This window comes from Nanorana parkeri, unplaced genomic scaffold, assembly GCF_000935625.1.
Source record: "Nanorana parkeri isolate BGI_ZX_2015 unplaced genomic scaffold, ASM93562v1 scaffold1336, whole genome shotgun sequence".
Classification (NCBI taxonomy): domain Eukaryota; kingdom Metazoa; phylum Chordata; class Amphibia; order Anura; family Dicroglossidae; genus Nanorana; species Nanorana parkeri.
Window position 1 is genome coordinate 450,253 of NW_017307604.1, and position 16,453 is coordinate 466,705.

At 42.8% G+C, this 16,453-nt stretch overlaps 1 protein-coding gene across 1 annotated transcript in view; it reads left to right on the plus strand.

Annotated features, from left to right (window-relative positions):
* PICK1 (protein interacting with PRKCA 1) overlaps nt 1-16,132 on the plus strand; it is a gene marked incomplete at its 3' end in the record, with an annotated part of 316,855 nt that extends 300,723 nt beyond the window's left edge. The window contains exon 10 of the mRNA XM_018569440.1: nt 16,082-16,132. Coding sequence (XP_018424942.1) covers nt 16,082-16,132 — 51 coding nt within the window. The remainder of the gene's footprint in view (nt 1-16,081) is intronic.
* Nucleotides 16,133-16,453: the final 321 nt, after the last annotated feature.

A 16,453-nucleotide genomic window follows, 5' to 3' on the forward strand; every position in this document is an offset into this window, starting at 1 on the left:
GTGATAACCAAGAAATAAATTGGATCAAAATTTCAATAATATTGATCAACACAGATAATGAGAAAAATATAAAACCACCGGATATTATTTCAAATATTAATGAAACAAAACTTCGTAACTCCTGAAATGCAATTAGTAGCTTATCATTAGCTCAGCAGAATGTAACAACTTAATATGCAGATTTGACACGTGACCTCTTCCAGCCAACAGATATTCACCAGCTTAAATTTTATACTGCGCAAGAACTAACATGTTATACCATGCACAGAACTGGCTATTAGCCAAAAATCTATTGAAGGCAAAGGCAAACTTCCACTAAATTATTTTATTTTTAAGTATACATCACAACCACACCATTGGCTAGAAACTGAAATCAGCTCCAAGGAGATTGTACATACAGTATATGTATATTTCTCCCAAGATTGGAAAAGAGACCATTCCTACTGCGGCTAGAATTATCTACATTCAAATCTCAATGCTACAAGGACTAAATGGTCTAGTCAGATGTATATGGCTAGTCAATTGCCTACAGATAAATTTAAATTTATACTTTACCAAAAATTGCAAAATCTTTTGTCTGAGAGATGTCAGCTTTGTGTCAGTTCCCCTGGTTGACCCATCAATCAGCTTCAGATCTCTCCCTCCCGTGTCTCCTCGTATACTCTTCTGACTTTTTATCACCCAAAATGTGGGCATGGTTTGCTTATCTTAGCTTTAATTAACTGTAATGATTCGTGCAAGCACAGCAAGATATATAGGATCGCAGCTGCGGAGGTAAGTGGCAATGGTTCAGGTGAAGGGTTCACAGTTACACTTTAGTGCAGTGAGTGAAGTCGGAACCCCTTACACATCATACACCATTTGTTTCTAATAGTATATTAGTAGTGGCAGCAAATTCTCACAGAACCACAATTTACCAGCATTGGGGCCTGTTAGGATTTGTAGTTCACTCGCCCAAGTTATCTTCACAAGGGGTGATGACTGTAGGTAACTACAAGTAATACGATGGCTATGACAGTTCAGAGTATAGGTTATGACACGGTTGGTATCTTGGGTTTAGTTAGCTTCACTAACCCAGAGCATGGAAATCAGTTAATTGCTAATAAGATATCACAGTCCTATGCAGCAGTATAATGGAGTCAAATGGCAATGAGAAAGGATGAGGGAATAGCGGAGCTTCCCAGCTTAGGTATCAGCCTTCCACACTCCAATTGATTGCAACACGTGTTTAATGGCTACTTGCTGTTTGGTGGGGGATGCACTTCCAGGATGTGATGCTGAATCCACGCTGCCAGGAGTCCAAGGATGATAGAGCCAGTGTTTTAAAGAGGCTGTAGCAGGCTCTCCTGTTCCAAAGCTTCTGTGCAGTTCCTAAGTAGCTTGCTCGACGTACTACTTTGCTAGAACGCCGAGCCAGTGGTCAGCCTACATTTTTGTAGGCAGAGAGAGGTGGCTGGGGGCCGAGCCGGAGGCGAGACCTGACCCGAGCGTCTCCTAGCAACGGGACGCAGCTGGGCCGAGCTCACCACGTCATCACGCTGGCTCAGCTGATGAGTGAGGGGAGGAGTGGAGCGCTGAGGAACGGCCGCCCGTCGCCCGGCAACGAGACGCTGCTGGCGGGGCCGTCCCCGCCATGGTCTCGGGCATCGGAGCGGTGTTCGTTCCTGACAGTACCCCCTTCTCAAGGGAACCCTCCGGGGACCCAAGGTCAGGGAAGGCTTGTGAGGATACTTCAAGTGAAACTTCCGCAGCATCCTGGGAGCGTGCACATCCCCCGCATCCTCCCATGAGTCATCTTGTGCACCGTACCCCTTCCATCTGATGAGGTATTGGAGTTTGTTCCGGTACCTCCGTGCGTCCAGTATGGTCGCAACCTCAAACTCAGCCTCACCCTCCACAAGAAACCGGTCCTCAAAGGTGTTGGGACAATGGGGTTTTAGGAGAGAGAAATGAAATACAGGATGAATGCGCATAGCAGAGGGCAGCTTCAAGCGTACCGTCACCGGATTGATAATCGCCTCTATGGGTTATGGCCCCGTGAACAATCGACTCAGCTTCCTTGATGGTGTCGTTAATTTCAAATGCTTGGTGGATAACCACACCCAATCCCCCACTTGATAGGAAGGCAGTTTGCGTTTCCTGAGATCATAGTAATGTTTTTGCCTTTCCTGGGCCAGCTTGAGGTTATCTTTTATCAAGACATGGTTTCTGGTGAGTTGTGTTAGGAAGTCATCGGTACAGGGAGTGTTGGTCGGCAACACGGAAGAGGGTAGAAGTCTGGGGTGGAACCCATAATTGGCATAGAAAGGGGACATTCCCGAAGAAGAACTTGCGGTGTTATTGAAAGCGAATTCCGCAACAGATCTATCCAGTCGTCCTGTAAGAATGTGCAATGGCAACGCAGATACTGTTCCAGACACTGGTTTACCCTCTCGGTCTGCCCATTCGTCTGTGGGTAATATGCACTGGACAATCGGTGGTTGATGTCTAATCGACTACATAAGGCTTTCCAAAATTTCGAGACAAACTGTGTCCCACGATCTGAGATGAGGCGGGTTGGCACTCCATGTAAGCGCACGACGTGGTTTAAGAAGGCTTTTGCGGTTTCCTGGGCATTGGGCAGCTTCGGTAACGGTATGAAATGAGCCATCTTAGAGAACATATCTACAACGACTAAGATGGTGTTATGGTTCCTGGATGGGGGTAGTTCCAGGATAAAGTCGAGAGAAACCACCTCCCATGGCCTGTTGGGTATCGGGGAATTCATCAGAAGGCCATAAGGCCGGCCTTTGTCGTGTTTGCAAGTAGCACATATTTCACATGTGGATACAAACTCTTTTATGGTTTTTGTCATCTGTGGCCACCAGACGTATCGTTTTGTTAGGTCAATGGTTTTGGTCATTCCGTGGTGTCCTGCGAGAGGGGTCTCATGCATCAACCGGAGAATGGGAACCTGCATTGAAGGAGGAATGAACAATCTTGCGTCTTTGTACAGAAAGCCCTCTTGGTCTTTGACTAAAGGTGAAGGCGGTACACTCCCAGGGAGCGCCAGTGCTTGTTGGAGTTCCTCCTTGAGGTTTATAGTAGCTGCAAGGAGTCGGTCCTGGGGGATGATCGTTTCAGGAACTATCGAGGGCAACGGGTGCTCCCCAATCCGAGATAGGGAGTCCGCCTTGCCATTTTTAGAACCCGGGCGGTACGTAATAACGTAATTGAAACGGTTGAAGAGGAAGCTCCAGCGTACCTGACGGGATGAAAGGGTCCGGTTGGTTTTTAAATACTGGAGGTTTTGGTGGTCCGTGTAAATGATGATGGGGGTTGGTGTACCTTCGAGAAGATGGCGCCAATGTTCGAGGGCACATTTGATGGCCAACAATTCCTTTTCTCCCACAGGATAGTTCAGTTCAGCAGCGTTTAAAGGTACGGGAGTAGAAGGCAACAGGGTGCAAAGGCTTGAGCAAGGATTCTCTCTGTGATAGAATGGCCCAGACAGCGGTGTTAGAAGCATCCACTTCCAGGACATAGGACAATGCAGGATCTGGGAGACGTAGTATAGGTGCGGAGGTGACGCGTCCTTTTAGGTCATCGAAAGCTCTCTGAGCATCCAGGGACCACGCAAATCTTATCTTGGTACTGGTCAACTGGGTTAGGGGTTTGACCACTGCAGAAAAGTTTTTTACGAACTTGTGGTAGAAATTTGCGAACCCCAGAAACTTCTGAAGTGCCTTCCTGCTGCGGGGTATTGGCCAGTTAAGTATACACTCGACCTTGGATGTGTCCATTTCGATGCCAGCGGGGGAAATGACAAACCCCAGGAAGGGAATGGTGTCCTTCTTGAAGTAACATTTTTCTAGTTTGGCATACAACTTATGTGTTCTAAGCCGTGCCAATACCCAGCGCACATGTTTTCGATGGTCAGTAAGGTTAGTGGAGTAGACTAAAATATCATCCAGATACACAATTACGCAGACATCCAACAAATCCCGGAATATATCGTTAACGAACGCTTGAAAAGTGGCAGGAGCGTTACATAACCCAAAGGGCATCACGTTGTACTCAAAAAGACCGTACCGGGTGCGGAATGCGGTCTTCCACTCGTCACCTGATTTTATGCGTATGAGATTATACGCCCCCTTGAGATCGAGTTTGGTGAATAACATAGCGTTTTGGAGTCTTTCAATCAGTTCTGAAATTAAAGGCAGAGGGTACCTTTTTTTCCGGGTGATTTTGTTTAGTTCGCGGTAGTCGATAATAGGCCGGAGGCTTTGGTCTTTGTTTCTGACGAAGAACATTCCTGCCCCAGCGGGGGACGTAGATGCCGAAATGAATCCCTTCTTGAGATTTTCCTCCAGATATTCTTTGAGATGTTGTAGCTCAGGAGCCGATAGGGGGTATACCCGACCTACCGGTATGGCACTACCCGGTAACAAGTCAGTAGGGCAGTCATACGGCCTATGAGGAGGTATAGTATCCGCCTTTTTTTTGCAGAATACATCAGCAAAATCCCCGTACGGGATTGGAATCGTCCCTGAACTTACCTAGAGAACGGAAGTGATGGGATAACATGACTGTTTACAGTACTTAGAATCGAGTAGGGGGGTATTGTTTACCCAGTCGAAGGTAGGCTGATGTTGTTTCAACCACGGTAACCCCAGAATAACGGAAAGAGGGGTGAGGGAATGATATCAAAGGATAGATGCTCGATGTGATTGTGAGGGGATACCACAAGGATGGGAGAGCTATAGGCCCAGATGCCAAAGAAGTGCCATCGATAACACTGACAGAGAGAGGTGTTGATTTCTTTTGCAAGGGAATTTTATTATGGTTAACCAGTTTAGCATCGATAAAGTTCCCGCACGCTCCCGAGTCTACCATGGCTTCAACGGAAAGATGTTGCTGATCCCACTGTAAAGTCAAAGGAACAGTTAGATATATGTTTGAAGGTAGATTATCTGGGTTCAACTTACATAGGTAGAACTTCTTACCCTCATTCTTCCTTCTGACGCTTGTGCAGTCGTTGACCCCATGCTTGGGAGCTGCGCAATACATACATAGTTACCGGCACGTCTGCGGTTCTTCTCGGCCTGGGTAAGGGGCCCCTTAATCGCACCTATCTCCATGGGTTCATCTCTCATAGGTGGACTTGGTCTGCGAACTGGGCAGGGATAGCCAGTCGCTCGTTCGGCCCTGCGTTCTCGAAGTCGCCGGTCGATAGCCACGGCTCTGTGGATGAGTGCATCAAGTGTAGCAGGTAGATCTGCACGTGCTAGTTCATCCTTCAACATTTCGGACAGTCACAATCTGAATTGGTTCCGTAGACTGAGCTCATTCCATTGAGTTTCTCTAGCCCATCGTTGGAACTCTGCTATATAATCCTCGACAAGTCTTTTTCCCTGTTTTAGGTTGCGGATTGCGGACTCGGCGGTGAGCTGTTTACAGGGATCTTCGTAGAGAAGGTCCATGGCCTGTATGAACTCCGGATAGGAATCGAGTAGCGGATCCTCGTTCTCGATGTAGGTGTTAGCCCATGCTCTTGGTTCACCGCGCAGGTATGAGATTAGGGTCCTTACTTTGATATGATCAGTGGTGTAGGTCCTTGGCTTCAGATCGAACATGAGATTGCAAGCATTGACAAAATCCCGGTACTGTCTTCGGTCACCTGAGAAGGGATCTGGGGGGCTGACCTTAGGCTCTGGGCCTTCTCTTGGAGCCTCAGCTGCGTCGCGTTGCTGTGCGAGGCGGCCTCTGAGGTCACGATTTTCGGCCCGGAGTTCGGTCACGTTGACGGTGAGAGTCTCTATGCGTTGTGTAAGGGTGACGAGGTATGCGGCAAGCCCCGCTGGATCCATTTCCCTGAAGGAGGGGGTTCTAGCAAACTGTAATGATTTGTGCAAGCACAGCAAGATATATAGGATTGCAGCTGCGTAGGTAAGTGGCAATGGTTCAGGTGGAGGGTTCACAGTTACACTTTAGTGCAGTGAGTGAAGTCGGAACCCCTTACACATCATACACCATTTGTTGCTAATAGTATATTAGTAGTGGCAGCAAATTCTCACAGAACCACAATTTACCAGCATTGGGGCCTGTTAGAATTTTTGTAGTTTATTGGCCCTAGTTATCTTCACAAGGGGTGATGACCGTAGGTAACTACAAGTAATACGATGGCTATGACAGTTCAGAGTATAGGTTATGACACGGTTGGTATCCTGGGTTTAGTTAGCTTCACTAACCCAGAGCATGGAAATCAGTTAATTGCTAATAAGATATCACAGTCCTATGCAGCAGTATAATGGAGTCAAATGGCAATGAGAGAGGATGAGGGAATAGCGGCGCTTCCCAGCTAGGTATCAGCCTTCCACACTCCAATTGATTGCAACACGTGTTTAATGGCTACTTGCTGTTTGGTGGGGGATGCAGTTCCAGGATGTGATGCTGAATCCACGCTGCCAGGAGTCCAAGGATGATAGAGCCAGTGTTTTAAAGAGGCTGTAGCAGGCTCTCCTGTTCCAAAGCTTCTGTGCAGTTCCTAAGTAGCTTGCTCGACGTACTACTTTGCTAGAACGCCGAGCCAGTGGTCAGCCTACATTTTTGTAGGCAGAGAGAGGTGGCTGGGGGCCGAGCCGGAGGCGAGACCTGACCCGAGCGTCTCCTAGCAACGGGACGCAGCTGGGCCGAGCTCACCACGTCATCACGCTGGCTCAGCTGATGAGTGAGGGGAGGAGTGGAGCGCTGAGGAACGGCCGCCCGTCGCCCGGCAACGAGACGCTGCTGGCGGGGCCGTCCCCGCCATGGTCTCGGGCATCGGAGCGGTGTTCGTTCCTGACATTAACATGCCAGAGGGGCGTTACTAAAAATGATCACTGTAGCTACCGGAAGAGCGCAACATTGGTCTTGAAATGATTCTGGACTTTTCTTTAACTACCTCCCGACCAGCCGCTGTGTATACACGGCCTGCCGGGAGCTTCTTGGATGTAACTGGGCGTGTATACACGTAAAAGTAGATATAAAAATGCAAAACGCGAAACACGTCGAGCGCCACCAGCATCGCGTGACTCCCCTGGTCATTACCACCCCCATACCCACCCTGCCTGTTCCACTAGAAGGTTCTTTATTTTTTCCCTTGAATGATGTACCAATGATGATGTACTGGTTCTAATACTGTACCTGTATCCACATATATTTTGTTTTTGCTCCTGTATATTTGAACCTCATTTGTGGAACTCCACAATTCTTCAAGGGCGAGTTCCACCAATTTCTATCCAAGGGCGAGTTCCCTTGATATTTTAATTATTGCGCCCAATGCTTTCTTTTGTTTTAACAAGATGTTTTGTCAAATCAATTTTGTTTTTTTATATCTACTTTTGGCGTGAAGTCTATTGGATTTGTCACTCTGCTAGCCAAAAAACCCCATCTCTTCTCCTCTCTTTTATGTTTTTTTACAATCAATCAGGGGTGGCTTCCAGAGATTTGGGATCTGTGCACCATAAATTAACCTTGTCTACTTAAAGCATAAACCCATCAAACTGATAATATATGCCAATATGTTTCATTAAGTATAACCACACAATATATAATGAATATAGGTTGAATATTATAAGAGTAAATATGAGAAAAAATATATATAAAATTATTCAATTAAGTATGTATATGCTTCATGCCATACTAATAGTACAATTGAAATTATTGCTAATACAAATTCTTTCAATAATGATTGTATCTAAGGCAACTTTTATAATGCGCTTATTTATTTATTTTTAGTCAAGAAAGAAAAACATTTTTAATCAAAGACTCTATTATTCACTGTTTTGCAAAGCAGGTGGTTCTACCACAGTCTAGCTCAAGGCCAATCCTTATCTTGTTGATGATACTCCCCACACTTCACCACCTGGGAATGTGGCTCCATGGCTAGTCCGTATTATTACCCAGGTGAAATGGATATGTAAATATATTCCAATGACTACAATAATATTCACATAAACACCCCTAGATCTGAGGATTCTTAGACAAAAGAAGTAGTTCCATCAGCAATATACATTTATTGGTAGGGTTACATATTTACAAATAACACACAAAACAATATTTACAAGACAATGTACAAGTGTGGTGGAGTTTTACCTCTCAGCTTCTCGCCTGTTCATACTGAATGCCTTTGTGTCCAGGTAAAAGAGAGCACATGGCTTGCTAACAATATCTTATATATCCTCCTTTCTGTACCCTGCCTACCAAATGTACATTGGGCGTAACCTGATTGGAGGACAAAATTATAATCAGTACTGAGCTCATTAGAAAAAGAGGGAAAGAAAAAAAAAATACATTGATGTTAAGGTGATCACATTTCCTACTGATGACCCCTAAATAATAGTGTGTCCACACCCCAGGAAAAAAAGTTATTCACTTACACAGATAAACAGCTCATACCAATCCTTTACACCACACAGACACAGACGTTCTTTGAATAAATTAAGTTTTAGAGAGAGATCACTCATATCATTCCAAATGGAATACTATGTGCTTCTTGCACCCTGGAACATAAAATAACATAATTGAAATTATCATATGTCATAAAAGCAAAACAGACACTGTCAGAATGTTGTTATATCGGATATGCCTATTCTAAAGAAGTTAGACCATCCATGGGAACAGGTGTAAGCTCCTGTCCTAAACAATTCTAACCTTGGGGGTTCATTTTACCGTAGCCACATCAACTAGATAAATATATACATATTAGGTTGAATGTTTATGGCTTCCTTGAAATCATTTGGGAAGATATACCTAGCCTAATATACTTTACCTTCGTGATATAAAGTATATATATCTGCTTTGTATGTGAACACACTTTTATGTGTTCACAAATGCCATTTTTTTTTTTTGGACGGTCTCACGAAACCTGCAAAATATTGCTTGTAGATAAAAGTTAACATTTAAAAAAAAAAAATTCTATACATTAAAAAAACAACAATAAAATACCAACCTTACTATAGTGAAATGTAATTTGAAACATATGCTTCGAATTTTGTGGGCAGTTATTTATATTGTGCTTTTGATGTAACTATTTTTTTTTTCTTTTACATTGGTATATGGTCACTGACATCCAAGCTTTGATCTGGTGAAAATAACACACTCAGATCATAGACATCAGACTCACACCTTATATCTGGTATCTCATTTAATGGGAGAGTCCCTGCAGATAGCAAAGACAACTTGGGTACTTCGCCTGTCTTTTCTGTCTGGGTAGAATGGACTGTTTTATTTGGGCCCTTGACAATCTGAGCCAAATGATTCCTTTAGTTCTCCCCTGCACTGTAGTATGTCTGCATGACATGCTTCACATTTCACCTTTAGAGCATGTTGTGATATCTCCATCATTTTATTATTATTTTCAAAGTTAATCATTTTAGACTTCAATAAAGCAATGTCATTTTAAGAGAGTCAATAGTTGTATGTAACTCCACCTCTTTTAAAACAGACATTCTGTGTTGTAATTTTTCTCTGGCATTTGCAGTCAAATCTTTTCCTTGTTTGGACAAACAGGATGCTATTTGCACCTCACTGGTAACTGCTGGGTCACGTCTATTGATCTTATCTTTAGAGATAGTGCTATTGTAATGGCTTCTATTTCTGTTTGTAAAGTTGGGCAAGTCTCTTTTGTTGTGACTTGCTAAACTAGTATTGTTTCTATCCTGGCCATACTTCTTTCATTCTACTGATCTGGTCTTTCTGAATACATGAAAAGACCTTTGCATCAACCCAATTATGTTTTCATAAGAGTATTTTAGAGGATCAACTAAAAATCCACACTTGGCTTTGAATTTAGGATGGGCATTAGATTTTAGGAGAGTTTTGTACTCTAGGTCATCTCTGTGCCCATTTCTGCCTCTGCCTACATAATAGGCAGCCCATAACCTGTTTGCATAAATAAGTGGATTCTCGTTATTTTTCTGCTTTGTTCTAAATGCTGAATTTAAACCTACGTCAAAGGGATGTAATACTTTTAACAATTCATCAACTGTTTCATTGTATGTCTCTTTTCCCTCTTTAACATTGTCTGGTAAGGAAATCCATGTGGACAATTCCACTGTTAACAGTAAAACTTTTACCTGATCACCCGAGTTAGTAATTCCTAGTAATTTACACCTTTGCATGACATTGGCAGCATTAAATGTAATGTGCACTCCTGGCATTAGTTTACCAATATTATTAGCCACAAGCAGCACATTTTCTAAGGACTGGCTGGACTCACTATGGATTTTAATCTTTTGTGGTGAGTTATCCATTCCTGTGGATTTGGATACATGCTCTCCATTAGATGCTGGAAACATTTTGTTTAAAATAAGTTGTTGCTTTGTGTATATAAATATTTAGCAACAACCTTTTTTTATTTTTTAATCTTATATTCATGGATCTGGATGCTCAGTTCATTATCAAATTTACTCTTTTTAAATGTACTACTAAGGTTATACATTTCTTAATATATTATCAATATGCTACTATTTGATTACAAACTACATAACATAGCTCATGTCAAGCAGCCATATGGCACACACACAGTTAATTGTTAGCATTTAAAACAAATCCTTCATTACTGTGCCTTTGTAAATATTGCCACATGTTAAAATATTACTGAAAGAGACTACCAATTTTGTGTCCAAGGAGTGGTCGCCAACTATTACCCAGGTGAAATGGATATGTAAATATATTCCAATGACTACAATAATATTCACATAAACACCCCTAGATCTGAGGATTCTTAGACAAAAGAAGTAGTTCCATCAGCAATATACATTTATTGGTAGGGTTACATATTTACAAATAACACACAAAACAATATTTACAAGACAATGTACAAGTGTGGTGGAGTTTTACCTCTCAGCTTCTCGCCTGTTCATACTGAATGCCTTTGTGTTCCAGGAAAAAGAGAGCACATGGCTTGCTAACAATACCTTATATATCCTCCTTTCTGTACCCTGCCTACCAAATGTACATTGGGCGTAACCTGATTGGAGGATTTAAATAAGGTTGCTGTTTACACCCCCATGTGAGATGTGATAAGCAAACAAAACAATAGCTAGGACTTTAAAGCAGACAGATTCACAGTAACACAATTGAGGAACTGAGAGTCACATAACATGCAGATAGATGCAGTCAAATATATATATTATCTAATTAATATATTACACAAGCAAAACTTTATATGGCAACAGTATCTTGTTGATGGCAGATGCCCCCACAATTTACTAGCTGGGAACGTGTGGGATAAGGTTCCAAGAAACATGCTGATAAAGCTTTTGTCCAGAACTCATAAGCTTGAGTTCTATTTAGATCTGTTATATTAACAGACAGTACAAAATGGCTTCCAGGGCGTCCATTTTATACAACTGAAACCATAACATGTATAGGCCTTATTGTTTAATTCTTTCTTTTTTTGTTAGCCTCAATAGTTCTGACAGGTATACCTGAGGTTTTTCCTGTGGACTCTGATCCAGATGATAGCCCACCTTTTTGCTCTCTGCCCTCTTCTAATGCATTTATTTCCCCATCTGTGGTTACTTATTCTTCCTGTCTTAGCAGGGAAAATTTTGCGGCCTTTATCATAGTTTTCATGTGTCAGATTTCCACAATGTTACATGTCAGGCCACAGAGGGTGCAACTGTCTCAGACACTGCTATGACGACTGCCCTTATGCATGATGAGGAGGAGGGTGTAGAGGTGGAGGCATGTTCCTCTTCTCATGTCTCCTTTTAGGAAGAGCTGACTTCGTTGATCCTTTCTCCAAAATTACATGACACAATTTCAGTGCTCGTGGACAAGGTGAGAGAATGTTTAGCCATCCATTCACCAAACAGGATCACCCCAAGGTCACCAGTATGAGCTTCCTTTAGAAGATGAGGCCCTCTAAGACCTTCCTGATGCACTCCCTGGTAATGCACTACCAGGGTACTGCTAAATACAGACTGGCAGCATCCTGAAAAGAATATTTGCTCCTCCAAAGCGATTTGCACAGCAGTAACCCTTAGAGGGTACATTCCTCAAGAAATAGGTGGTTTCTGAGGGGGATGTGGCAATCTCCTACCATAATAAGTCCCTAATCTTACAGATGGAGGATGTTCCAGCCTTTAAAAACCCAGTAAATAAATGCGTGCAAGGTTTGTTTAGGACTTCCTTTGCCCTTAGCTGATGGTAGCTCTGCGTAGATGGTCTGGCTGACATCCTTTGTTAGCTTTCTAGGCTGGGGCTTCTTTCACTACAAATGCGTAGGCTTCTGTGGCTTAAAGTATATTGTATTTTCAGTTCTGCAGTCAAATTTGAGAAAACCCCCTCTATATGTTTGAAATGTGATCCTATTCTCACAGCATCAAGAAAAAGAATGTAAAAAAAAATATTTCTTACCTTTTTGATGTTTTGTTAACCGCTTCCCGGTTGTAATTAAACGGCTGGCCGGCAGCTTCTTGAATGTAACAGGGCATCTAAAAACGGCCTGTTAGCCCCGCCTGTGGTGTGCAGGAGCAGGAAACTGTCAGAATTTAAAACAATGTATTTACTAATGTACTGCACTCAATATTCACTACTTACACTAAACAGTGTCAGCTGCTGTGCTATAGATAAATCAATTGATAAATCGTGTGCACTGCGCTACTGCTCATAAACGGGCATAAACTTCCAAACAATGTGTAAATTATCTTAAACATAAATATTAGAATTCAAATTTAAAAAAAATTGGATTGTAAAAACTCTAAACAATCTGAAATAAACCTAAAATGTAGAATGCTAAACAATAAAACTAACGCATCATCCATAATTGTATATATTTAAATAAAAATGTACCAATAAAATTGATAATCACGAACAGTGTCATGAAGGAAAGAACAAATAAATAAAACCATGAAATCATGAATGGCAACTAATTAAAACCTAATCGTTTCCTAAAAATCTACCAATCTAGGTCTAATTCCACATAAAGTCCCCCTGGACGGTTCGCATGGGTTGTAACGCATAAATCCATTTGGTTTCATGTTGTGAAATGTTTCTTTTAAATTAGATCCCCTCCAATGTTTAGATACAGTAATACCTTGGTTTACGAGCATAATTCGTTCCGGAGGCATGCTTGTAATCCAAAGCGCTTGTATATCAAAGCGAATTTCCCCATAGGAAATAATGGAAATTCAGATGATTTGTTCCACAACCCAAAAATATTCAAACAAAAATAATTACAATACTGGCATTCCAAAAGATATGTCACATGTGCACTTGAAATAAACTGTTCTTAACCCTGTGTCCACTCGCATGCGATCTAAAATGGGTTGCCCGTGATCTGTTATTCATAGCACTACAGCAAACAGATCTAGGACAAGGGTAGAAGCCCACCCCACCAAAAAAAGAAAACTGTTTCTTTGGAGGAGCAATAACATTGATAGCCAATTTATCTCTTAAGGTAGGGGCTTTTCTATATATCATCTTAGGAGTATCCGGGAGTAAATGGCCTATAATTCTGTCTCTTTTTTATGTACCCCAGTGATTACCCCATCCATGAAAGACACTCACAGGATATATAGTGATGGATCTCTGGTGAGTGTGTTCTGAGTTATTTAATACATCGGTAGTCGGGAGCACTTTAAATCAGAGGATCATTGTCACACTGTGGATTATTCACAAAAGCACTTTATACCGATTTTTATACCGAAGTTTATGAGCAGTAGCGCATTGCACACGATTTATCAAAGAATTTAAAACAGGCAACAATGCCCGTTTACATACAAGTGGTCTGGCAGCTATAGAGCCACCGAATCGCTTGTATGAGGTGCCAGTCGGTGCGCCCCCCCTCCGCTGAGCTGTTCCCAAGCTCTGCTGTGCCTGATGCGGGACCGGCATGGCAGCTATGTGACAGGGAATCAGAGGGAGATCAGCACACGATATGGTATTGTCATCTCACATCCGCATCTGCTATCTCTCTCCTGCTTCAGAAGCTGGAGAGAAGCTGATGAAGCAGATCTATGTGCAAATATGCGTCTGGTGCGCATACATGTGAAAACGACGATTGCTTCCATTACGCCGCACATGTTACATATCACCATGAATGTCAGAGCGTGAATAATAATTCTAGGGCCATTATTGACTCATAACACTAAACCAATGAGTGGTAAAAGCTTTTAAAGCATTGCCTATGGGCAATTTTGGCTATGGTAGTTTTTTGCAATTTCGCGGGTGCGAGCAATTTTAAGGCTTGGTGTCTATTCAACCGACACATGTTTGTTTGGTATCTATTCAACCGACATGACCCTGTCTTTTGTGTTTTACCAAAAAATGTTTAATAATAAATAGATTATAACATAATGAAAAACAAACTTTTGTGATTAACCCCTTCATGACTGAGGCCTTTTTTTTCATTTTTTTTCTTATCTCTTTGAAGAAGGCTTAAATGCCTTTATTAAGAAGGTTACATGGGGTAAGAACACTCTCATACCCGGCAAACAAAAATCTAAGATTCTTCCTGGTAAGTCTTAATTGGCTCCAGTCAGGAAGGGTTCCTACATCCCTCCAAGGCTTTTACCTACAGGGCCAAACCACTCTGGGCTCGAGACATCCAGGATCGATAGGTACACTCTATAGTTTCCTAAGGTTACAAACTATAGTTTTCCTTCTACCCTCCTCCTTGTTTTATGCCTTCCAACCTGCCCCCTTCACCCCAGTGGAAAGAGGATCTGCAGCACTCCTACCAGCAGTAGATGCCATCAGCTGTCTTTATCCCTCTCCCTCAGGAGCAGCAGTTTCAGGGTTTTTACTCCAATCTGTTTACAGTTTCCAAACCGAATTGGGGGGTGCGTCCCATCTTGGACATATTTTTGAGTATCCACGGGTTCTGCATGGAATTGGCTTGATCAGTCATTTCCTCCCTTCTGCAGGGAGACTTACTTGCTTCAGTGGTCAAGGATTCCTACCTGTATGTACCTAAATTCCCTCCAAACCAGCGCATGGGGGAAGCACACTCACAGTTTTTGCTCCTCCATGATACCTGTGTGTTAGCTCTTATCCTTACACTACTGCGCTCTCAGGCTGTCCACATTGTGGCATACTTGGATGGTCTGCTACTGAAGGCCTAGTCAACTAGCTCGAACTACAGAATCAATGCTGGATCCCACCCATTGTCTGGAATACCTGGGCTTTCTGGACACGATCTAGGGCCGGGTTTTTCTCGATCTGGTAAATGTGCAGACTGTGTTCACAGGTGAGAGCCCTGTGAGCCAAATACCTGCCCTTGTTGAGACACTGAATGAGGGTCCTGGGCCTGACTCCCTGGACTGCCCCATGCATCTGTCAGCCAGGGCGAGCATCTCTCTGGCTTGGTGGATCTCCAGTCTGGCATTGGACACCGGAAGGTTCTCCCTTCCTTTACAATAAATGTAGCTGATGACGAACACCAGCCTGTCAGGCTGGGGAGAAATTATCGGATCCTAAATGGTGCAGGGGACCTGGTCACTGAGGGAATCCAGACACTCCACCTTTACCCCATTGAAGATACTTTCTTGTCTTCTCCACAGGTTCGAGACGGAGAGTTTTCCAGTGCTCCTCATGGCTCTCAACTGGTTCAATGGTACATGGACATCTATTGGATGCTGGCGGATTCCCATGGCTGCTTTAGAGCTGTCTGGATCTACTGTCTCAAGGTCTGGTGTTCTATCTTGCTTCTCAGTCGCTGGCTTTAACAGCCTGACTGTTGAAGCCTAGGCCCTGAGGGATAGGGGTCTGTGTGATCTGATGTGAACAGAGGAAGTTTCATCCTCGGAAATACTTCATGGGATGGATCTCAGCCTTTCCTTAGACACATCTGGCTCAGCCTTTGGCTTTAAGTACGCTAAAGGGGCAAATATCAGCCTTGGCTATTCTTTTTAATCGGCCAATGGGCCCTCATTTCCTGATTAATGATTACTCAGTCATCTCTGAATTTGCCAGTGTCCTGTACTGTATTCCAAGAGATGGATTTTACTGGTAAGTCAAAAATATTTTTCGTAACAGGGTCATCTTGGCTACACAAAAGTTGTTGCTCTGTTTTATTAAAACTGTTGCTCTGTTTTTTTTTTTCTTCCAGTCATACTGCTTGAAAGTAAAAGAGATGGATGATGAGGAATACAGCAGCATAGTAAGTATAATCCTAAGGATCCATATACCTTATGTATATTTTAACGGACATTTTTCTGTTAGCTATACCTGTACCCCTGAATGTTCTGGTCACCCAGGAACTTGTCCAGTAGTCTCTTGAATGATTCCACGCTCTTAGCTGAAATCGCTTCCTGTGGCACACGCTTCCTTTGTACACGTTCTCGTAGCCAGTTTTCTATCCACGTGCACACTAATTCATCAATGCCCATACCCCTTAGCTTGTATAACAAGCGTTTATGTGGCACAGTATCAAACGCTTTGGCAAAGCGTTTGATACTAAATTGTACTAATTTGACACTAA